The sequence below is a fragment of the Hippocampus guttulatus genome, chromosome 5 (assembly GCF_054856545.1).
Source record: "Hippocampus guttulatus isolate MCC_2025c chromosome 5, RoL_Hgut_1.0, whole genome shotgun sequence".
NCBI lineage: Eukaryota > Metazoa > Chordata > Actinopteri > Syngnathiformes > Syngnathidae > Hippocampus > Hippocampus guttulatus.
In genome coordinates this window covers 13,921,565-13,946,704 of record NC_141265.1, presented here as the reverse complement: position 1 = coordinate 13,946,704, position 25,140 = coordinate 13,921,565, and the positions used below count along the sequence as shown (strand labels likewise).

Sequence of the window (25,140 nt, the reverse complement as noted above, 5' to 3'; positions counted from 1 at the left end):
TCCTGACCTCGCCCATGATCCGTTTTGTTGGACTTCTGAGGTATACTTTTCCATCAAATTTTGATTGAACTCCAACATGTCTGCCTTTTGTGGCATTCGGCTTTGCAGGTTCCACCGTACGCTTTGAACAATACGGAATATTTTAAGTCTGAGAGAAACAAACAGCCCAGGGATGCACTGACAGATGTGCCGATTACGACGTATAAGGTCGAGGTCTCCTCAGCCCCCAGCGGATGGTGTCATACAGTGCGCACGCACACACACACACACAGGCACCCTGGACAGTGTAGGCCACAGCAACCCTCATCGGGATAGCGGAATGTTGCATGTCAGTCAGTTACCATGGCGATGGCCTTGCAAATGGGACCCTGGGAATGTCATGTTGCACTCCTAACATCCTGTGTGTCACCCAAGTGTGGGTGTGTGTGCGCGCGCTCAGTACTGTACGGCAACCGCGCGTTTTCGGACCTAGTGGGCGCGAGGTCGTGCGGTCACATCTGTTGCCGCGTCTGTTGTTGAGCTACTTTCGTCCACGTCTGCGCTGTGTGAAGGTGTGCATGAGGTGAGGAAGCGTGAGTGTGTGTGAGTGTGTCTTCGAAGGCCCCGGTGAAAGTTGAGTCAGTGTGAAAAAGAGAGAGAGCGTAGTCATAATGGTTGTCGTATTATCAGCAACAATGTCAAAATATAGCCCGCTTACGAGACTTGCTCATCTGCGAATCATGCGGCTATTTTCATTCATAATTTCACATGACAAGCTTATTAGTTTTGACTTCATTGTTTTATCCAATCAAATGCATTTAACTAAAATATCAGTTTTACTGATGGTGTACAACACAGGTGTCCAACTCTAGGCCCGAGGGGCCAGTTCCGGACCGCCACATCATTTTATGTGTGTCAACTTTCATGATTCTTGCTGAAATCTGTACGGAAATGTCAAATTGTCATGGGTAATAAATAACGTTGAGATTTTGCCCCAATCCTCTAAGGGAAGCCGTAACTCAGAAGTGGCCCGCAACAAAAAAAATGAGTTTGACACCCCTGGTGTACAGCATCATTTTTTTCGCGATAAATGTTATTCTCAAAGCGCTCAAAAAATGTCACATTTAAAAGCAAAAAAGGAATCCACAGCTAAAAGCTTTTGATGGCGGCGCGGGCACCCGCAGCGGCTCCTCTTGTTGTCTTTTCTGGTTGAGAGGGAAGAAATGTCATCTGTGCTGTACGTTGCATTTGACAATAAAGTTGTACTTGACTTGACTAATTCCATTCTAAATTGATAACACACAAAACAATATTTAATGTGACATTTTATTTCTAAACTCTCAAAGTAAACCAAACAAACATGTTTTCATGACCTAAAAAATCTCAATTGGAGTACAGTATTTCGATTGGATTTGATTTTTTTTTTTTTCCAGAGGCAGCTAGTTAGCAGTTTTTTTCCGGCACAATTTTTAATATTGCGACCCTTTCTTTTCCCTCGTCGAAAAATATTTGATGGCTTTTTGGAACTTTTTTAAGATGAACCGCTTTGTCGCTGAACCAGACCCACTTAGTGTACTGACGTCACTCGACTTTTGGAAACGGGGTCTCGCTCCCACCAGTTGCCGGATGAGAAAGCGTAAAAAAAAAAAATGACTGGAGGGCTTTGCGGAAACGACCCAGCAAGGCACTCAAGCACACATGGGATCAGTCATTTGAGATGCTACTGAAAAACACCCCGTGGGGGTTTACTGTACACTTGCGCTCACTCGCTGTGTCTTGATACCCGTGTGAGTGTGTGCTCTACTGTACAGGTATGTAAGCATGTGTGTGTGATGCCGGCGAGTGTCTCCAGAGACTATTTGGCGTGTCTCATGTGTGGCCGTCCGTCCAATAAATGCTCCATCAAGCCATTTAACGTCATGTGCGTATGTGAGCGTTTATTGTGTGTGTTATTCAGGAGATGATCAGTCATCACCGTGCTCTGACCTCGCTTCCCCCGGTGGAGTTGATTCACCAGATAGATCTGCGCCGCGATGTGTTGCTCAACCACTCGCACATCTGCTGCTCGTTTCTTCTCCTTCTTGTTCCTCTTCCCGCCACATATGGTTCCTCAAAGTCATCGCAAACTCATTCACGTTCTCACAACAAATTCCTCGCCGTGAGTCACTATCGCTAAGACCGAGATCTCGTCAGATCCCGCACCTGCGGCGGAGTCGCGTCAAGCCGTGCGGTTTGCTTGATCGATGCCCCACGTCCTATTTTTTTTTCTTATAAATTTGGACTATTCTAGTTTTTGTGCGTGTGTTCTTTGAGTGAGAACGTTGGTAATTGAAATCTGCTGTTTGTCGTTACTTTTACTCGAAAGCCCATTCCCACTCGTGTTGTTCAATTTATAGTTTATTATCTTGTACTAAAATAAATATGATAATTGTGTCAAGTATTGTATTAATCATCTCATATAATGAGAAAAAAAAACATCATGAGTGCATATTCATATAAGGGCGTGGCGAGGGAGGAGTCTGGCACCCCGACATTTCCGCATACGAAAGGAACGTGCTTGGCTTCAAGCGTACCCAGAGATTCATAGACGATGTAAAAGGCTAAAGTGCTCAGACCAACTTAGCTCAGTAGCTAACCAAAACAGCAATCCCGTAACCACTTTTGAGATTAAAATCAAGTGTGGACTCTTACTGGCTACCGATTGGGTGTTGTAATCGAGTTTCCTGTGCAGTAATAAGATCTTACACGGTGTCTATTTAGCGCAATTTGCTACATGTGGATTTGGTGTGTGATCAAGCTGTGGCTGGTTGCTTATCATTTTTATGACCCGTACCAAAAAAAAACAAAAAAGTTTGGATCCCTCGTGGTCCTTTTTTGCAGTCGAAGAAATCAACACCCCTGGCCTCTCTGAGGACATTTTTGCTTTAGCTGAACAGAATGTTAGCTTCTCATCTCATAGAAGTTCCATAAAAGCAACTCAACATGGGGCTGTTGAAGTGAAATTCTTCTTCACCTTTACTTTCATTAAATCATTCTTCCTCTATGAACAGAGCACATGACAAAAAAAATACGTTCACAGACTTCATATTTGAAGTGTAAATAAAGACCGCGGTCTCAGATATGCTGGTGCAACTTCACTTTTAGTCACTTCCTCCCTATCGCGTCCGACTTAAATGAGTCATTCCGCTCGCCTCCCACCCTCTGTGTCAGCACACGTCTCGTTGATGATATTGGACGCCGCGATTGAGACACCCGACGTTCCGACCGGTGGCGTCCATTCACAAAAACCGCCCATCTGAGCAAATCAAGCGCCCGCACGGTTAATTTGCTCTTTCGTTGTGCGTGCGTGTGTTTGTCTCTGTGCACTTGTGCATGCGTCTGTGTGGAGGATTAGCGTAGACATTCCTCAGGCTCACACGCTGTCGCATGGACTCAGACTCATCCGGCGCACAAAAGCCCCGGAATCTGTCGTCCCCTCTGCTCTCCATCACTCCCTTTTTCTTGCTACAAGCCCCCCACCCCACCTCCCGTGTCTCTCGCCGTCTCGTCTGTTTCCTTTTGACGCTTTTGTTCTCTCACACGCCACTCACCCCGCTCCCAACAACCCGCCCGTCCTTATATTTCTTCGCCGCGTTCCCCGACGTACAGCTTGTTGTCCCGTGGGCTGCCGTGTTGATTCTAGAGAGACATGCGAGCCTCGTCTGTGCTCCATGTATGGACGGGGAGTAGGGGAGCGAGGGAAGTCGTAGCAGAGCGGTGAGGGAGTGATGATTGTTGTATAAATTTCCCCACCAGTTAAATAAACTGTGTAAATTTGCTGGAAGATAGATACTGGAGATAGACGGGCGGACAGAAGAAGACAGATAGGATAACAGATGCGGCTACATTAAGTGCACTGTGACATTTTTGGAGGGGGGGGCGCCCCTGGGCTCTTATTCAACAGAATAGTTTTTGTTTTTGTTTCTCTGAAAGACATGTAACTGTGGTCGAGAAAAATGATACACAGAAGAATACTTTTGAGAAATGGAATATGGCAGCCAGTGTTTAAAAGTTAGATCAGTAATGCTATTTTTTTCTACTCTCCCCCATGTTCTGTAACAAGACACAGTTTTCTAAAATTTCCATTCACAGATTTACAAGACAAATATATAACTTTCCTATATATGTAACACTGTATTTGTAATATAGTCACGGTTAAATACAACAGTGAGATTCCTCCACAACGAAATCATGTTTGCAGCAAGAACTTTTTCAAAACGGGGTTTTTCACTGTAGCAAATTTTATCTCTGATGTAAACATACACAAAACGTATATGTGTACTCTTTATTTTTATTCCAATACTGTACATAGTGCATAAATACGAGCATACACTGATTTGATATTGTTTAACAATGTTTAATTATTTTGATAGAAAAGCTAAGTCAACAACTCACATAACAGAAATAAGACTAAGAACCCAACGCTCCACCGACGCCTTTAAGCAAGACCTAGAAAAACAAAACTGGACCGAGGTCTATTCAAACGAAGACCCAAATACAGCGTTTGAAGTATTTCAGTCTACCATAATCTCCTTATATGATAAACATTTTCCATTAACTAAAGTCTCCAAAAAGTATAAAGACCCAAGTAAGCCATGGATAACGAAAGGCATAGAAAACGCATGTAAAAAGAAAAACAATTTATATAAATTGTTTTTAAAATTGAGAACTGAAGAAGCAGAAAAAAAATATAAGACCTATAAAAATAAACTAGTAAATATTATAAGAACCAGTAAAAGAGATCATTATCATGCACTATTAGAGCTGAATAAAAGTAACACACAAGAAATATGGAAGATACTTAACCAAGTAATCAGAAATAGTCCTAAAAAAATGGATTATCCAGAGTATTTTATCAAAGGCAAAAATACTATTTTGGAAAAAACTGCAGAAATAGCAACTGAATTTAATGAGTATTTTGTCAACATCGGCAGTAACCTAGCAAAACAAATTCCTGATCCAACAAACTTGTTTGAAATAGATATGTAGAAAAAAACTCCTCCATGATGTTCCTTACTGCTGTAAAACAAGAAGAAGTATCAAATATTATAAAAACTTTTAAAAATAAAAAGTCAACTGATTGCTTTAATATTGACATGACAATAATAAAGCAGATTATAGAATATGTAGTGCGACCTTTCACGCACATATGCAACCTGTCATTCAAAGCTGGTATCTTTCCATCAAAAATGAAAATTGCTAAAGTTATTCCAATCTATAAAAGTGGAGAAAGACATCGGTTTTCAAATTATAGACCAATATCACTACTACCACAATTTTCAAAAATATTAGAAAAACTATTTTCTCGCAGACTTGATAGCTTTATACAAAAGCATGCGCTGTTAAGTGAGAATCAATATGGCTTCAGGGAAAAACGGACCACCTCAATGGCAGTTATGGAGTTTGTGGAAGCAATAGCCACTAATATAGACAACAAAGAATTTACTGTTGGGGTTTTCCTAGATCTAAAAAAAGCTTTTGACACAATAGATCACAGTATATTATTGAAAAAACTAGAAAGATATGGCATTAGAGGTGTATCTTATAAATGGATAAAAAGTTATTTAGAAAACAGATATCAGTACGTGCAACTCAACAATAAAAAAACGAATCAACTGAAAATCACTCACGGAGTTCCTCAGGGGTCAGTGCTTGGTCCAAAACTATTCATCTTATATATAAATGATATCTGCAAGGTCTCAAAACAATTTAAATGTGTCCTATTTGCTGATGATACAACTTTCTACTGTTCTGGAATAAATCTGAAACAGCTCCTGACAACCGTAGAAAACGAATTAAACAAATTAAAAAACTGGTTCGACAGAAATAAATTGTCACTTAACCTGAAAAAATCGAAGTTAATTGTTTTTGGCACAAGACCAATCAAACACCAAGCTAAAATTATGGTAAACTCAATTGAGATAGAAAGAGCGTATGAAACCAAGTTTCTCGGATTAGTAATAGACTCAAAACTATGTTGGAAGCCACATATCGATAACGTAAAAAGAAAAATAGCCAAAACCGTAGGGATCCTCTACAAAACCAAGGAAGTGCTAAATAAGAGATCTTTGTACACATTATACACTTCATTATTATTACCATATATGACCTACTGTGTGGAAATATGGGGAAATGCCTGCAAAACAAACACACTCCCTATTCTCAACCTACAAAAAAAAGCAATTCGAATTATTAATAGATCAAAATATACGGAACCCACAAATCCACTATTTATCAAATTAAATACGATGAAATTTTATGACCTGGTTGACTTTAAAATCGCCCAATTAATGTACAAAGCACACAATAAGCTGCTCTGCCAAAACATTCAGAAGTTTTTCAAAATTCGAGAAAGCACCTATGATTTAAGAGGTACCAACTTATTCAAAAAACTCAAAACAAGAACAAACATCAAGCAAAGAAGTGTATCTATCAAAGGTGTTAATCTGTGGAATAATCTCGAAACGGACCTGAAAATGAGTAAATCGCTTGCTGAGTTCAAAAACAAATTCAAAAAAATAGTACAAACAACCTACATCAATCAGAGTTAAAATGATAAATTCAAAACATTAAATATAATGATAAATCAGAACTAAGTTGATAAATAGAGAAAGGTATATAAATATCCATTATGAATACAAGAGAAAATTGACACAAGAGTGTCAGGGTGTGGAAGTATATAATCCCGATACAAACCAAAAGTTGTAAAAATATCACGGTTAAGGGTAAAGTATGAGCCTTAATGTAGACTTCTTTCTTCTTACTTTTTCTTTTCTGATTGATATAAAAATGATTTATTAGATACAATCACATAACGGGGTAGGACTAGATAGGTTTTTTACTTCTTCCTACTCCCTTGAACATAATAACTGTGTTGAATGAAGATTGATTTCTTTCTTTTTACTTTTTTTATCTACCTTATTTTCTGTCAAATTATTACTGTATATATGTTTTATGTTCAATAAACAAACAAACATTAACATACAATTGTTTTATATTAATCATGTTATATTGGATTAGACTTTTGCCGAAGACTTGTTTTCGTTGTAGTGAAGATTTCGTATAACGGAACAGGGGGGATTTTTCCTCATAGGGGGAGCAGAAAAGTGAGAATGGCTTTCATGCATGAAAATTTGTTCACATTAGGGGGAATTTTCGCCCATGTAGGTTTCGTTGTAGAGGAGTTTCACTGTATTATTGAAAGTCTCTCTCTCTCTCTCTCTCTGTATTGGCAGATACTTAAAACCAAAGATTCGGATTCGGACTCAGGTGATAAAGCGTGATAGGGACATCCCTAATTATTAAAATCGGTCATGCTTTTAGTTGGACATAAAGCAAAACTGAATAAATTCGTGGCTGGTAGAGAAGCATTTGATCAATAAATGCTGAAAAGGGGAAGATTATTTGAAAGTCATCGGAGTGATGACAGCCTCCGGGCTGTTAAATTCGATGAAGGTGCAATGATTCATACGAAGGCAGACCAAGATGGATGCAAGAAAGCCCCAAAAATGTGTTTTAGTGAGAACACACTGGCGCGACTTAAAATGTCAGCAGCGCTGCCGAACCGCCGTGCCCACACGCCCAATCGAGCGCCAACATGGCCACCGGCGTAAACACGCACACAGATGGATGAGTCGGTCAGCCGGGCGTGCGGGCTTGTGGCCCCCCGAGGGTGTAAGGTGGCAGCTGACAATAACACGTGCAGGCGTGCGAGTCGGACAGTCGTGAGAGGTTAAAGCGTGTAATTCATATGTTTGGTGTCGTGCGTCCGAGCGCACACGACGGGTGCGGGAGGGAAAGGAGGGAAAGTCGCCAGGCCATGATGACGAGCCCAAGTCATCCGCTGGCTGACATCTTTCATCACCATCATCGTCGCGGTCATCATCACGGAAGCCCAACGCTGACCAAACAATAACAAGATGGAACCTCTCCAACTAGGGATTTTGTTTGCTGTCTCGGTTTTACTCGCCGCAGATATGCCATCGCTGTTCCATGACAACCTCTTCAGTGAATTTCAGATTTCTCTGAATAGTTACTCTTGACACCCATTTTTGGTGGTCTGATCTCAAATCAGTGCGTTGTTCGTCGAAGTTTGGGACACACGGAGCTCAACAACAACTCAATTGTTATTTTGCCACAATTCAGCCCACCAAGTCATTTCTGGAGAGCTCCCGCTGTGCTTCGGGTGGACAGCTCATGCCGATGGCACGTCGTACGCACGTACTGAGCTCATTTCCCCCGTTGACACACCAACACGGCCGTGTGGCTCCCATTTTCTTTCTGCCATTTATCTCCTGCGTTTACTGGACGAGCCGTGCGCCTTCCACGCCGCGTTCCAGTCACTGGGCGGCCTTCGTGGCGACAGGAATGCGCGTGTGACTTCGATTCTCGTCTAGCTGTTTGCTGACATCCTTACATTCCAATGAACGGTCATCACTGTCTGTCTCTTCTAGGCCTCAGCTCCCAAACTGACGACTCACTGCTCAGATATCCAAGAAGTCCGTCGCTGCAACCGGCTGGAGATGCCCGACAACTTAAACACGTTTGTCTTAAAGGTGCGCTGCTTCATTTTTGAGAGCCGCCTTGATTGTGTGGGTCCATTGAAAAAGCTTCTCTGTCACCCTCAAAGGTTAACCGAGGCAGTTTGATATTTGAGACAGACAACGACCAGCAGGTCAGCTCCTGGACCACAGAGATCAAAGAATGCATCAGCAACAGGTGGGAAACGCAATGGAGCCAACAATATTTTCAGGGACCGGCCGTTAAGGCCGGATAAATACAACAAAATAATGTGATATGACCTGCAGGCAAACTGCTATTTTCGAAACATAATAAATACAAATCATGACCCGAGGAACGTCCTATCTGGCCGTAACGCTTTCTGGTCATTATGGTAACGTTTAAACGTGCCTTCAAAATAAGATACTGCACACCGCAGATAAAAAGTGCATGAAAAATACGTGAATCTCCCGTTGAGATAGATCCGTATTTTAGGTCGGACTCCTGATACTGTCTATTAAATGTAGCCTTCTTTTCTTGAAAGTCGTAGTCGTTCTGTTTACTGGCTGGGCCTTTTCCCCTTCCCAAAAAAAAACTTGCCAAGACCTTTGCTAGCTCCTGGGTTTCATTTTAGCAGTAACGTATCACGTGACCTAGAAGTGCGCCTCGACAGGGTCAAGAGTGACATACTGTAGACGGATGTAAGAGAGAATCTGGTAAATTTTCAAAATAAAATGTGTGTGTGTGTTCAGGTTGGGCACTGTGGATCTGGAGCCCATCCCCTCGGTGGCTGACAGCGCCCTTTCGACCAATCACAGGGCAAGCTCCGAGTCTGGCCGTCAAAGTGATAGGCGGCCCGCTTCGTCCCACCTGGCTCAACAGACACGTCCCGTCACGATTAGCTGTATGTATTTATTTCATTTTTTTGGGTCCTTTCATTGACGTCACGTTATCCGCGTCGTTCCGTTGTGCATTTCAAATTCACTCGGCGGCAGTCGGAGAAAAAAAATCCATCAAGTGATTTGGCAATGAATTGATCAGAGGGTTGCGAAATTCAGTGAATTTTCAAAGTTGGAATCCTCCTCCGTCACATCCTCAGATGATTTCTGGAATTTCAACTTGAAGGGAGAGAGGCTCAATTAATTTAAGATTTTCAATGGGGACTTTGTTGGTATTTTAGAATGAAGGCAGGGTTGGAATTGTGTTCATTTTTCAGTGGGTTGCTTCCAAGGGTTGAGTAATGTGTGATTCCGTTATTTTTTTTTTTCCTCTTCACTGAAAGAATTGATTTTTCAATAAAATATCGAAAGCCTGATAAAGGTTCCAAAGACATCTGTTGCTATGTCATGCTTTTTAATTGTAGCATTTTAGGATACCGATCCAAGAGCTTCCGGTTGAACTTCCTTTGGAAAAGGTCATGGAATGTTTTCCTCGTCTTTGCAACCTTAATTGATACAAACTCATCCACTGCCAGCAAACAGCTCCCCGTATTGCCATCCATGTTGACTGTTCTTGAACTGAACAAAAGACACTTTTCTTTAACCAGCAAAAAAAATATTTGTCGCCTTTGGCTTTTCTAAAGCAATCAGCGGTAGAAAATGAATTGGTTTCACCCAAAAGCCGAGAAAACAGGGATTTTTGTGAGAAGAAATGTGTCAAGCAGAACGGTGACTTTGACGCCGATATTTTTTTGCCTTTGCGACACCTCAAACTGTAGAAGAACAATTTCAATACTGAGAAATGGCTTTTGATGACATTATTTATTCATACATCTAGAACTTATCAACGCGCCGTGAGCCGCGCCGACTCGCTCCATGAACTGACCTTTCTTACGATCGCGATCGAGACATTCTCTGTTTGTACTGTACATTTACATACCTTATTTCAAATGTGGGCTGCTTAAATTTCTCTGCCTCATTGTCGACTTGACAAGCTGAGATTCACCCGCCAGTCTGTCTCTTCTCCTCAAAAGCTGTGCTGATCACGAATCCAAATTGACGCAAAGCTGCCGTCTGCAGGCATCTGTTCATCATGATTGTGGTTTCCAAAAATAGACACGATATGATAAATCGACATATAGATGACAGGTGTCAAGAGTAATAACCAACTAATTGATCAGTAGAACTACAGTATTTTTAGTCGAACTATTTTTAAAAAGGAATAATCATTTAGGGATAGCTTGAAAGCAGACGAACTATAATTTACGTTTCATCCCAATATTAATTTATAATAATTTACAAGCATCTGCTTTTATTTTGGAATACAATATCCAAACCAAAAACGGAATCAGTTTCAAAACGTTTGGCGAGTACAATATGATTCCCTTTCGCCTGATATTGCTCAAATGTTGTTTAGTTGTTTTTTGTTTTTTTATCACTAAATGACACCAAATAAGAAAATTTGATTGCTTAAAGAACAATAAACTGGAAAAAAATGGTTTTGAAATACACTTGCAAAAGTAAAATTGTATTTGATGAAGTGATGGAATAATCGACAGCATAATTGCGTCTAAAATTTCCGATAGCGAAGTCCCAAATATGTGACATGTCCCTGGATTTTGGTTGACGAATATGAACGTCCATGGCAGTGAATGTCTTAGCCTGGTTTTTGGGTGCAACTCTAGACCACTTCCGTGTTCCCGCTCCCCAGACCCTGTCGCCCTGGCTCTACCAGAGCCGCTCATCCACAAGACCGATCACTTCCTGTCCTCCTACCCGTGGTTCCACGGGCACATCTCGCGCGTCAAGGCGGCCCACCTTGTTCAGAGCTCGGGGGCCGAGGGCCACGGCGTCTTTCTGGTGCGACAGAGTGAGACGCGGAGAGGAGACTACGTCCTCACTTTTAACTACCAAGGAAAAGCCAAGGTGAGTATGGGAAGCCTCACAGAAGGGGGGGGGGGGGGGGACACACTACTCAGAGTACGGTTCTGATTTCCCCATTTGTGTGTGTGTGTGTGTGTGTGTGCGCGCACGCAGCACCTGCGCCTCTCGCTGACTGAGTGGGGGCAGTGCAGGGTGCAGCACCTGCGCTTCCCCTCCGTCGTGGAAATGCTCAGCCACTTCCGCCTCTTCCCCATTCCGCTGGAGTGCGGATCCGCCGGCGCCGTCACGCTCTCAAGCTTCGTCGTGGCGGGCTCCAGCCCGCCGTCACAGGGTGAGCATACACACACACACACACCAGTGTTGTGTCCAAGGACCGGCAACCCGAGGCCAAGGCCAAGGACTTGACTCCGAGGCCAAGGCCGAGGACTTGGAAAAATTTCCGAGGCAAGGCCAAGGCCAAGGATTTAAGAAATTTTCCGAGGCCAAGACCAAGGACCAAGGACTTGCCTCCAAGGACCAAGGACTGATTTTGAAGCTGAGGCCTAGCCGAGGACATGTATAAAACAATGCTATCATACCACTTGGCAGGTCTTCATGATTTGCATCACCCCTCCATCATAACCCCTTGCACTCCCTAACGCTTGAATGAAGTGTTTTTATTCAAAGAGTAGAACAGTCAGGGTACGTGTTATTTATACTGAGAAAAACAAAAAAGCATACTGTATGATATACATTTATGGATTAATGTTTTAATGCAGTAGTTTCTTAATATGAAGTAAATCGACACTCAACAGGCTTGACGTGGCACGGAAGACAAGTTGAGAAATGACTTTGCATAGAAGTCAATCACTGAGTGCAGAAAAAGCGGTAATCTCTGCAGTGATAATTTTACAGTTTACCGGCAGCGAGTCCCAGGGACTCGCTGATCAGAAAAGTATGAGTCCCATTATGCATTGAGAGAGTCACAAATTTCGAATTCTGAAATGGTCTACTTATTCAATTGCATATGATAATAACACAAACAACAACATATACATACAATTATAAACAAATGCTGCAAAAATTTAAATAATTCAGTAGCAGGCCTGAGGATTTCGGAAATTAATGGTAACCGTTTTTCGGTTCCGTTGGATTACCCAATGGGAAACCATGGTAACTAATGTTGGGTTCCGTAAACGTTCACCATGGGAACGAACCCATTTTTCTATTTTGACTGATATTCATAATCAAGAATTCTGACACTCAAAAGTATAATAATTCAAGGGTAAATTTTTGAAAACGATGAATTAGCAATGAACATTACATCAGTAGCTGTGTACTCCAGGTTTATTCCAAAAAATACATGGATCAAAAACTGGTGTACTCATGTGGCATCATCAGAGTATTTTTTCCAATCTCACACTGCAAAGATTAATTGACTGGTAATCATTAATACAGGTAAGTATTGATGTGGCTTGACATCCTCTTCCCAAGACGATGCATGTGTAATCTACGATCAATTTGACGAAATAATTTAACACACGTCATCATGAGTTCTACCAACAGTTAACATTCGCATTACTACACCTTGTGACGAAGGTTTTATTCATAAAGTTACCATGCTACAACCAGTAAATTATAGAATAACCAATACTGTTTCATAATATTTTTCATAACGATTAGCCTACAAATCTAATGACCAACTTGCCCATCGTCGTATCTTGCTCTCGTGTTCTGTGCATACATTTCAGGTGAGTTTAGTGATACGCCCTTTGGACGATTCATACGAAAAATCAGACTGGCATTCCCATTTCTTAAATGTCGTAATTAGTAGTAGTAATTATTGTGAGGTTTTTTTTCGCCGCCATGTCGAATGAGCCGGTACAAAAAGCCCTTTGGACGATTCATACGAAAAATCAGACTGGCATTCCCATTTCTTAAATGTCGTAATTAGTAGTAGTAATTATTGTGAGTTTTTTTTCGCCGCCATGTCGAATGAGCCGGTACAAAGAGCCGGAGTGAACGATGAGCCGTTTTTAGACCAAAAAAACGACCATGTAGAGTAAGGTGTTTTTAGCCCAAAATAAATGACCGTGTATAGCGAGGCGTTTTTCGACAAAAAAAACGACCATGAATAGTAAGGTGTTTTAGACGAAAAAAACGACCATGTGTAGTAAGGCGTTTTTCGACGAAAACAACCCCGACCATGTATAGTAAGGCGTTTTGAGCCGAAAAAAAAGGACCACGTATAGTAAGGCGCTTTTAGCCGAAAAAAATGACCATGTATAGTAAGCCGTTTTTAGCCGAAAAAAACGACCATGTATAGTAAGGCGTTTTAACCCGAAAAAAACGACCATGTATAGTAAGGCGTTTTTGACCGAAAAAAACGACCATGTATAAAACGTTTTAACCCGAAAAAAACGACCATGTATAGTAAGGCGTTTTTAGCCCAAAAAAAACGACCATAGATAGTAAGGCGTTTTAACCCCAAAAAACGACCATGTATATATAGTAAGGCGTTTTTCAACGAAAAAAAACAACCACGTATAGTCAGGTGTTTTAATCTGAAAAAAACGACCATGTATAGTAAGCCGTTTTTAGCAGAAAAAAACGACCATGTACAGTATAGTAAGGCGTTTTAACCCCAAAAAAACGACCGTATATAGTAAGGCGTTTTTGACCGAAAAAGACGACCATGTATAAAACGTTTTAACCCGAAAAAAACGACCATGTATAGTAAGGCTTTTTTAGCCAAAAAAAACCGACCATAGATAGTAAGGCGTTTTAACCCCAAAAAACGACCATGTATATATAGTAAGGCGTTTTTCAACGAAAAAAACAACCACGTATAGTCAGGTGTTTTAATCCGAAAAAAACGACCATGTATAGTAAGCCGTTTTTAGCCGAAAAAAACGACCATGTACAGTATAGTAAGGCGTTATTAGCCGAAAAGAAACGACCATGTGTAGTAAGGTGTTTTTCGACGAAAAAAACGACCATGTATAGTAAGGCGTTTTAGCCGAAAAAAACGACCATGTTTAGTAAGGCGTTTTTAGCCGGAAAAAAAACGACCATGGATAGTAAGGCGTGTTAACCCCAAAAAACAACCATGTATAGTAAGGCGTTTTTCAACGAAAAAAAACAACCATGTATAGCAAGGCGTTTTAACCCGAAAAAAAAACGACTATATATAGTAAGGCGTTTTTGACCAAAAAAAATGACCATGTATAAATCGTTTTAACCCGAAAAAAACCGACCATGTATATAGTAAGGCGTTTTTAGCCGGAAAAAAACCCGACCATGTTTAGTAAAGCGTTTTTAGCGGGAAAAAATGACCATGTATAGTAAGGCGTTTTAAGCCGAAAAAAACGACCATGTATAGTAAGGCGTTTTTAACAGAAAAAAAGGACCATGTATAGTAAGGCATTTTTTGACGAAATTTTTAGCCGAAAAAAACGACCATGTATAGTAAGGCCTTTTTGGACGAAAAAACAACCATGTATATAGTAAGGCATTTTTGGACAAAATTTTTAGCCGAAAAAAACGGCTATGTATAGTAAGGCGTTTTTCAACGAAAAAAAACAACCATGTATATAGTAAGGCGTTTTAACCCGAAAAAAACGACCATGGATAGTAAGGCGTTTTAACCCCAAAAAACGACCATGTATAGTAAGGCGTTTTCAACGAAAAAAAGCAACCATGTATAGTAAGGCGTTTTTAGCCGAAAAAAACAACCATGTATATAGTCAGCCGTTTTTAGCCAAAAATCATGACCATGTGTCGTAAGGCGTTTTTAGCCGAAAAAAAGACCATGTATATATAGTAAGGCGTTTTTCGACGAAATAAACGACCATGTGTAGTAAGGCGTTTTTCGACGAAAAAAAAGACCATGAATAGTAAGGTGTTTTGAGCCGAAAAAAACGACCATGAATAGTAAGGCGTTTTTCGACGAAAAAAACGACCATGTATAGTAAGCCGTTTTAACCCGAAAAAATCGACCATGTATAGTAAGGCGACTTTAGCCAAAAAAAAACCCGACCATGTACAGTAAGGCGTTTTTAGACGAAAAAAACGACCATGTATAGTAATGCATTTTTTGACGAAATTTTTAGCCGAAAAAAAACGACCAAGTATAGTAAGGCGTTTTTAGCCGAAAAATACGACCATGTATATAGTAAGGCGTTTTTGGACGAAAAAAAAGACCATGTATAGTAAGGCGTTTTTGACCGAAAAAAAAGACCATGTATAGTAAGGCGTTTTTGACCGAACAAAAACGACCATATACAGTATAGTAAGCCATTTTTGACCGAAAAAAACGACCATATACAGTATAGTATGCCATTTTTGACCGAAAAAAACGACCATGTATAGTAAAGCGTTTTTGACCGAAAAAAACGACCATGTATAATAGTAAGCCGTTTTTGACCGAAAAAAACGACCATATATATATAGTAAGGCGTTTTTGGCCGAAAAAAAAAACGACCATGTATAGTAAGGCATTTTTGGACGAAATTTTTAGCCGAAAAAAAATGACCATGTATAGTAAGGCCTTTTTGGACGAAAAAAACAACCATGTATAGTAAGGCATTTTTGGACAAAATTTTTAGCCGAAAAAAACGACCATGTATAGTAAGGCGTTTTTAGCCCAAAAAAAACGACCATAGATAGTAAGGCGTTTTAACCCCAAAAAACGACCATGTATATATAGTAAGGCGTTTTTCAACGAAAAAAAACAACCACGTATAGTCAGTTGTTTTAATCTGAAAAAAACGACCATGTATAGTAAGCCGTTTTTAGCAGAAAAAAACGACCATGTACAGTATAGTAAGGCGTTTTAACCCCAAAAAAACGACCGTATATAGTAAGGCGTTTTTAGCCGAAAAAAACAACCATGTATAGTCAGGCGTTTTTGGATGAAATTTTTAGCCGAAAAAAAATGACCATGTATAGTAAGGCGTTTTTAGCCGAAAAAAACGACCATGTATAGTAAGGCGTTTTTAGCCGAAAAAAACGACCATGTATAGTAAGGCGTTTTTAGCCGAAAAAAACAACCATGTATAAAGGCCTTTTTGGACGAAAAAAACGACCATGTATGTAAGGCATTTTTGGAAAAAAATTTTAGCCGAAAAAAACGACCAAGTATAGTAAGGCGTTTTTAGCCAAAAAAAAACGACCATGTATAGTAAGGCCTTTTTGGACGAAAAAAACGACCATGTATAGTAAGGCGTTTTTAACCGAAAAAAAGAACCATGTATAGTAAGTAAGTATAGTATATACATCATTTTTTTTGGCTAAAGATTTCATCCAAAAACACCTTACTATACATGGTCGTTTTTTTCGGCTAAAAACGCCTTGCTGTACATGGTCATTTTTTTCGGCTAAAAATGCCTTGCTGTACATGGTCATTTTTTTCGGCTAAAAATGCCTACCTATACATGGTCATTTTTTTCGGCTAAAAATTTAGTCCAAAAACGCCTTACTATACATGGTCTTTTTTTTTTGCCTAAAAACGCCTTACTATACATGGTCGTTTTTTTTCGGCTCAAAATTTTGTCCAAAAATGCCATGGTCGTTTTTTTTTCGTCCAAAAAGGCCTTACTATACATGGTCGTTTTTTTTTCGGCTAAAAATGCCTTGCTGTACATGGTCATTTTTTTCGGCTAAAAATGCCTACCTATACATGGTCGTTTTTTTCGGCTAAAAATCTTGTCCAAAAAGGCCTTACTATACATGGTCGTTTTTTTCGTCCAAAAAGGCCTTACTATACATGGTCATTTTTTTTCGGCTAAAAATTTCGTCCAAAAACGCCTTACTATACATGGTCATTTTTTTTGCCTAAAAACGCCTTACTATACATGGTCATTTTTTTCGGCTTTTGGCTAAAAACGCCTTACTATACATGGTCGGTTTTTTCGGCAAAAAATTTTGTCCAAAAATGCCTTACTATACATGGTCATTTTTTTTCGTCCAAAAAGGCCTTACTATACATGGTCGTTTTTTTCGGCTAAAATTTTTGTCCAAAAATGCCTTACTATGCATGGTCGTTTTTTTCGGCTAAAAACGCCTTACTATACATGGTCGTTTTTTTCGGCTAAAAATTTTGTCCAAAAATGCCTTACTATGCATGGTCGTTTTTTTCATCCAAAAACGCCTTACTATACATGGTCATTTTTTTTGGCTAAAAACGCCTTACTATACATGGTCGTTTTTTTCGGCTAAAAATTTCGTCCAAAAAAGCCTTACTATACATGGTCATTTTTTTGGGCTAAAAACGCCTTACTATACATGGTCGTTTTTTTCGGCTAAAAAATTCGTCCAAAAACGCCTTACTATACATGGTTCTTTTTTTCGGTTAAAAACGCCTTACTATACATGGTCGTTTTTTACGACCAAAAAAGCCTTACTATACATGGTCGTTTTTTTCGGCTAAAAATTTTGTCCAAAAATGCCTTACTATACATGGTCGTTTTTTTCGTCCAAAAAGGCCTTACTATACATGGTCATTTTTTTCGGCTAAAAACGCCTTACTATACGTGGTCGTTTTTTTCGGCTAAAAATTTTGTCCAAAAATGCCTTACTATGCATGGTCGTTTTTTTTCGTCCAAAAATGCCTTACTATACATGGTCCTTTTTTTTCATCCAAAAACGCCTTACTATACATGGTCGTTTTTTTTCGGCTAAAAATTTCGTCCAAAAACGCCTTACTATCATGGTTCTTTTTTTCGTTTAAAAACGCCTTACTATACATGGTCGTTTTTTCCGGCTAAAAATTTCGTCCAAAAACGCCTTACTATACATGGTCATTTTTTGGGGCTAAAAACGCCTTACTAAACATGGTCGTTTTTTTCGGCGAAAAATTTCGTCCAAAAACGCCTTACTATACATGGTCCTTTTTTTTGGTTAAAAACGCCTTACTATACATGGTCGTTTTTTCCGGCTAAAAACGCCTTACTATACATGGTCGTTTTTTTCGGCTAAAAATTTCGTCCAAAAACGCCTTACTATACTTGGTCCTTTTTTTCGGTTAAAAACGCCTTACTATACATGGTCGTTTTTTTTCGGCTTAAAACGCCTTGCTGTACATGGTCATTTTTTTCGGCTAAAAATGCCTTGCTGTACATGGTCATTTTTTTCGGCTAAAAATGCCTACCTATACATGGTCATTTTTTTCGGCTAAAAATTTAGTCCAAAAACGCCTTACTATACATGGTCTTTTTTTTTTGCCTAAAAACGCCTTACTATACATGGTCGTTTTTTTTCGGCTCAAAATTTTGTCCAAAAATGCCATGGTCGTTTTTTTTTCGTCCAAAAAGGCCTTACTATACATGGTCGTTTTTTTTTCGGCTAAAAATGCCTTGCTGTACATGGTCATTTTTTTCGGCTAAAAATGCCTACCTATACATGGTCGTTTTTTTCGGCTAAAAATCTTGTCCAAAAAGGCCTTACTATACATGGTCGTTTTTTTCGTCCAAAAAGGCCTTACTATACATGGTCATTTTTTTTCGGCTAAAAATTTCGTCCAAAAACGCCTTACTATACATGGTCATTTTTTTTGCCTAAAAACGCCTTACTATACATGGTCATTTTTTTCGGCTTTTGGCTAAAAACGCCTTACTATACATGGTCGGTTTTTTCGGCAAAAAATTTTGTCCAAAAATGCCTTACTATACATGGTCATTTTTTTTCGTCCAAAAAGGCCTTACTATACATGGTCGTTTTTTTCGGCTAAAATTTTTGTCCAAAAATGCCTTACTATGCATGGTCGTTTTTTTCGGCTAAAAACGCCTTACTATACATGGTCGTTTTTTTCGGCTAAAAATTTTGTCCAAAAATGCCTTACTATGCATGGTCGTTTTTTTCATCCAAAAACGCCTTACTATACATGGTCATTTTTTTTGGCTAAAAACGCCTTACTATACATGGTCGTTTTTTTCGGCTAAAAATTTCGTCCAAAAAAGCCTTACTATACATGGTCATTTTTTTGGGCTAAAAACGCCTTACTATACATGGTCGTTTTTTTCGGCTAAAAAATTCGTCCAAAAACGCCTTACTATACATGGTTCTTTTTTTCGGTTAAAAACGCCTTACTATACATGGTCGTTTTTTACGACCAAAAAAGCCTTACTATACATGGTCGTTTTTTTCGGCTAAAAATTTTGTCCAAAAATGCCTTACTATACATGGTCGTTTTTTTCGTCCAAAAAGGCCTTACTATACATGGTCATTTTTTTCGGCTAAAAACGCCTTACTATACGTGGTCGTTTTTTTCGGCTAAAAATTTTGTCCAAAAATGCCTTACTATGCATGGTCGTTTTTTTTCGTCCAAAAATGCCTTACTATACATGGTCCTTTTTTTCATCCAAAAACGCCTTACTATACATGGTCGTTTTTTTCGGCTAAAAATTTCGTCCAAAAACGCCTTACTATCATGGTTCTTTTTTTCGTTTAAAAACGCCTTACTATACATGGTCGTTTTTTCCGGCTAAAAATTTCGTCCAAAAACGCCTTACTATACATGGTCATTTTTTGGGGCTAAAAACGCCTTACTATACATGGTCGTTTTTTTCCGGCCAAAAACGCCTTACTAAACATGGTCGTTTTTTTCGGCGAAAAATTTCGTCCAAAAACGCCTTACTATACATGGTCCTTTTTTTTGGTTAAAAACGCCTTACTATACATGGTCGTTTTTTCCGGCTAAAAACGCCTTACTATACATGGTCGTTTTTTTCGGCTAAAAATTTCGTCCAAAAACGCCTTACTATACTTGGTCCTTTTTTTCGGTTAAAAACGCCTTACTATACATGGTCGTTTTTTTTCGGCTTAAAACGCCTTACTATACATGGTCATTTTTTTCGGCTAAAATTTTCATCCAAAAACACCTTACTATACATGGTCGTTTTTTTCGGCTAAAAACGTCTTGCTGTACATGGTCATTTTTTTCGGCTAAAAACGCCTTACTATACATGGTTGTTTTTTTTCGGCTTTTGGCTAAAAACGCCTTACTATACATGGTCGTTTTTTTCGGCTAAAAATTTCGTCCAAAAACGCCTTACTATACATGGTCATTTTTTTCGGCTAAAAACGCCTTCCTATATATGGTCGTTTTTTTCGGCTAAAATTTTTTTCCAAAAATGCCTTACTATACATGGTCGTTTTTTTGGGCTAAAAACGCCTTCCTATACATGGTCCTTTTTTTTTCGGCTAAAAACGCCTTTCCATCTGTGGTCGTTTTTTTCGGCTAAAAACGCCTTACTCGATACATGGTCGGGGGTTTTTTCGGCTAAAAACGCCTTACAATACATGGCCGTTTTTTTCGTCGAAAAATGCCTTACTATACATGGTCTTTTTTTTCGGTTCAAAACACCTTATTATACATGGACGTTTTTTTCGGCTAAAAACGCCTTTCTGTACATTGTTGTTTTTTTTCGTCTAAAAACGCCTTACTGTACATCACTGGTGTCAAACTCATTTCACATGGTGGGCCGGTAGATGTCAAGTGGGCCGGACCATTAAAATGATACCATACTTTGCTATAAACAACCAAAACAATAGGTCTTTCCTTTGTTTTGGTATAAAGAAGCACAAGAACATTTGGAAAATGTTGAAATTTAATGAACGTATGTAAATTGATTTCTGGCCCAAATACTTCACTCCACAACTGGCCCTCATCTGGTTTGCCAGAGTCAAGCCAGGGCCTCCTTTGCCACTCCTGGGCCGTCCGTGTTCGCCCCACATGCATTATGCCAGTGCCGACTCAAGAACAGCTGTGCCAGCTTCATGCCAAATCTGGGCCAGATGCCTTTGCTGACTGGGTAGCAACCCGCATGCGCACATAACGTCTGTTGCACCCCCCCCCCCCCCCCAACACTGAAAAGAAAAACAAAACGAAAGTATATTAGGAGAAATATTTAAAAATATTATTCTGTGTTTGGTCACATGAGCACCTTGAATTAAATTTCGGTCAACAACAGTACAGAACAAAATGGCCGTGCTGGGGACTATGCCAGCTGTCTTCAGACTGTAGGCGAGGGTTGTCAGCCAATCGCGGGGCATAAATTATATTCTTCTAGTTATATTGGGCTGAAATGTGAAGTGCCAGGCAAATAACCAAAACCTTTTTTTAATTTTTTTTTTTTAGAAGTGTTAGTTACTGTCTGTTTTTTTCCCCCTGTGGCAGGTCAGCTCTCCGGCACCCACTTGGCGCCGTTCTCGCTGCACCGCTGGAACTCGGAGCCCAACTTGGCTCACTGCGGAGCACCTCGAAGCTGCAGCCAACCACTCTCCTCTTCTTCCTCCTCCTCCTCCTCTTCCTCGTCTTCTTGCGCCGCCCCGGGCGCTTTCGGCCCGCAGCTGCCTCGCCGGCTCGGCCCCCCGCCGCCGCCGTCGAACGCCACCGCCTCCTCCGCTCCCCTGCGCCGCAGCGAGTCGGCGGGTCGGCCGCCGCCGCTCCGCCTCGGCCACCCGCCCATCTTCCCCCAGCGGGACTCGGACTATGAGTTGGAACCCGAGCGCGGACGCAAGCGGGCCATCGACAACCAGTACATGTTGCTCTGACCTCCCGCCGCCCGGCTCCACGAGATGCGCATGGGTTCGAGACCAAACTCCCCCCCCCCCGCCCCCCGTGGCTTCCGCACGAGTGTCCGTAGTGAATGTATTTTGATGTATGGGACGGGCGGGGGAGCGCGCGACTCATCTTCAAGCCCAGCGTGCAAAAACTATTTTTATACGTTTTTTTAAACTCAAGGTTGGCTTGAAACAATCCTCGCTTCGCACCACTCACGGGTGAATTGAGTTTTTTTCTTTTTAATTTATCTTGGCCGCCTCCTTTCATTACTTTGCTGATGCAAAATCACTTTTTAAGCCCCCCCCCCCTCCCAAGACTTTATTCTTGGCACATTTGGGGCCAACGCTCACTTTCTTCTATAAACACAACAAAGCACTCTTCTTTCTCCTCTTTGAGTCTTCTGATGCTCTGTCACAAGATTTCTCATATTTGCATATTATTTCAATATGAAAGCAACGCGGTGGGGGCGGGGGGTTGTGGGTCACACGCCGGCTTCATAGTGGAGAGATTCTGGATTTGAATACTCCAGCTTCATCTCGCAACCCAAAAACATGCATGTTATTTTCATGAAGGACTCGAAATTGTCCACAGTGACCAGCAGCCTTTTACGCCGCCTCCCGCTGGAGTCGCCGTTTTTCTGCAACGACGACGCAGCTCGAGCCCCTTTCACACCGAATCCTGCGTACACTTACTCATAGGCGTTCTTCTACATGTTGTGGCTCCAGCCTTTTTAACACAGAGATCCTGTAAAATTGTGAAGCGCCGTCATTTTGTCTTTTACACAGAAGCCTTCTCATGAGATGGCTTCTGCATGTGTGCGCTTTCAAACAACACAGCAACCTTCGATGAGATGATGTCAGTGCTCATTTTGTGTCATGTAGGAAAAAAAATATTTTCACACTGACAGTAACAATTGCTTTGAGCACAAAGTTGTGGGATAAATGAGTATCATTCGAGATTGCGAAAAACAACAACTCTGTCATCCATTTTACACAGAACCCAGCTAAGGCGTGTGAAACTTCACATCTGCGTCGACTTTCACACGGACGCTCGGTGTCCTGCACTCAGATAGTACAATAATGTCAGCACCAGTGTGTGGTGTGAAATTTTAGAAATGAGTGTCACATGTCCCAAATTTGTAGAATAGTGGATATGAAAAGTCTGCACACCCCAGTTCAGACTTGGTGCTATACAAATAACTTTTTTTCTACGATTAGTCTGATGTGTAACTGGTTCAACTCGATCCAATTAAAAAATGTATTGTATACCTCTATATTCTTGAGGCAAGGTAAAAAAGGCTACGATCATGTGGTTGCACAAGTGTGCGCACCCTCTTGTAAATGGGATGTGGCCGTGTTCACAATTAACCAAATCACATTCAAACTTGAAAGAAAAGAGTCGGCATCCCACTGCCAACATTTAAAGTGGTGAATTTGAAATGAATGTGTTCTCGTTGGCTTTCCTTGATGTCCTCTTTTAATTGGGTTGTACTAGTTACAGGTCACGTGAATTGTGGAAAAATATCTGCCTGGCCTTTGAGTAGGGTTGTGTGGACTTTTCATACCCAATGTAGGTCGTTACAGCTCTAATATGAAAAATGGCAGCTTTTACAGATAGCGTAACAGGGGTGAGTTAGCCATCCTGATACGCTCAAACTCTAGCCTGGAAATCTCGACTCATCGCTGTAGTGGGTGCGGCTTGCCAGGCTTCTCAAACTCTTGCACCTTCTTCAGAGGGTCAAATGGTGTGCGACTCGTACTTTACCAGCTGAGTCACGCCTTCATTGAACATTAGCTGATAGACAACGTCATGTGACACTCTGAAGAAGGCAGAAGACTTTCGCCGAAACATGTCAGGTAAATTCCAACCTAAAAAAAAAAAAGTGTGTGATAAAAGAACCGATAAGTTCAATATTGTTTAATTGTTCTGCCTGTGATGATGCATCACTGGCATAGATAGACGACAATGAATGAAAGCTCTTGGTACTCACTAAGGTCGCTGTTAAGAAAACAATTCTGTGCCTTATGGCGCGTTTGCGCACTGTCACGCGCGTACACATTTTCATTTTCATTGGGTGATTTATGAAAGTGAGTTATTTTTTTTTTTTTAACGTCCAACTCTACTTTATTTGTTTTTTTAACACACAGGTAGCATTAACTGTTTGGTTTGCGACGTCACCATGACTACAAATCACCAAATCTATGTCCAGCACGCTTTATTTTGGTAAGCAATGGGATGTCTTAACACTAACGCACGTCCGATTGTTTTTTTTTTCCCCCCCCGTTTGTTTTTCTTTTGGCACTTAAAGGAAATGGACAAGTGTGATGTTGTTCTTGCAACTGTAACATGTCGACCCGTCGCGACTCCTCTCTTTGCTTCAGAAAAAAATGTAAAAAGATAGTGTGTCGTGCAATATTGATTTCACATAGCCACAATGTTCTCATGTTTATATATTTTTTTAATCTGTGTTGGGGAACCTTTTCATATTTTTTAGTCCTCTGAGGGCCAAACTAAATTAAAATGAAGAAAATGTGATTTAACAAGTGTTTATTGTTCAATATGATGAGCGTTGGGTTAAATGTTTTCCTCAAATATATTTAACAGTTCCTCTGGGGATTATTTTATTTTTTAGAATTGCTCCATCTTGGATTCCCCAGCCCTGCTTTAAGGCTTCTCATCTAAGTTGCTTCAGCCACACTTTTTTTTCCCCCCAATGACCATGAAGATGGTTTCATGCCATTGTGGCTTTTGAGTTGATTTGAAAATTTCCCGTTAATGACATGAATGTGTTCTCAATACTGTGTGTTTACCTCAGCACTGTAAAGCTCCCCCTACTCCCTCCCGAAGACCACCACCACAGAGCTTTCAAATGAAGATGTCTTTGTGATTGCAATCCCTTTTTCATTCAGTTGTAAGCCTTCTAAATTATATATCAACTGTACATTGGACTGATCTGTTGTCTTATTTTTTCTAAAATAAACCTAAACAGATTAAAGTTTCCTTCCACCCGCTGCAGACTTAAAAGTAGTCGCAATTACCATTAGATGAATGTACTTCCTCTCAGTCTGATCTTTATGCTAGTTGACAAGGGCAAGTTTTTGATTCAACAAAAAAACAACTATTTATCGACATAAAAACATGTCACAAGAATGACATTTACACCATTTAATTTTATGGATTTTTTTTAATTAAAAAACAAAAATAGTTGCAACATTACAGCAACTGTAATTTTATGATTCCCAAAGAATTGTCAATTTT

The 25,140-nt window shown here is 40.3% G+C and overlaps 1 protein-coding gene across 2 annotated transcripts in view; it reads left to right on the top strand.

Moving 5' to 3' along the window:
- The window catches only part of sh2b3 (SH2B adaptor protein 3), a 53,608-nt gene extending 28,727 nt beyond the window's left edge, over positions 1 to 24,881 (top strand). For both annotated transcript variants that reach the window (XM_086110682.1, XM_086110683.1), the window contains exons 3-8: positions 8,472 to 8,573; positions 8,648 to 8,736; positions 9,270 to 9,421; positions 11,167 to 11,381; positions 11,493 to 11,670; positions 21,496 to 24,881. In XM_086110682.1, the coding sequence (XP_085966808.1) occupies positions 8,472 to 8,573; positions 8,648 to 8,736; positions 9,270 to 9,421; positions 11,167 to 11,381; positions 11,493 to 11,670; positions 21,496 to 21,872 (1,113 nt within the window). In that variant the 3' untranslated portion in view covers positions 21,873 to 24,881. The remainder of the gene's footprint in view (positions 1 to 8,471; positions 8,574 to 8,647; positions 8,737 to 9,269; positions 9,422 to 11,166; positions 11,382 to 11,492; positions 11,671 to 21,495) is intronic.
- The last annotated feature ends 259 nt before the right edge of the window (positions 24,882 to 25,140 follow it).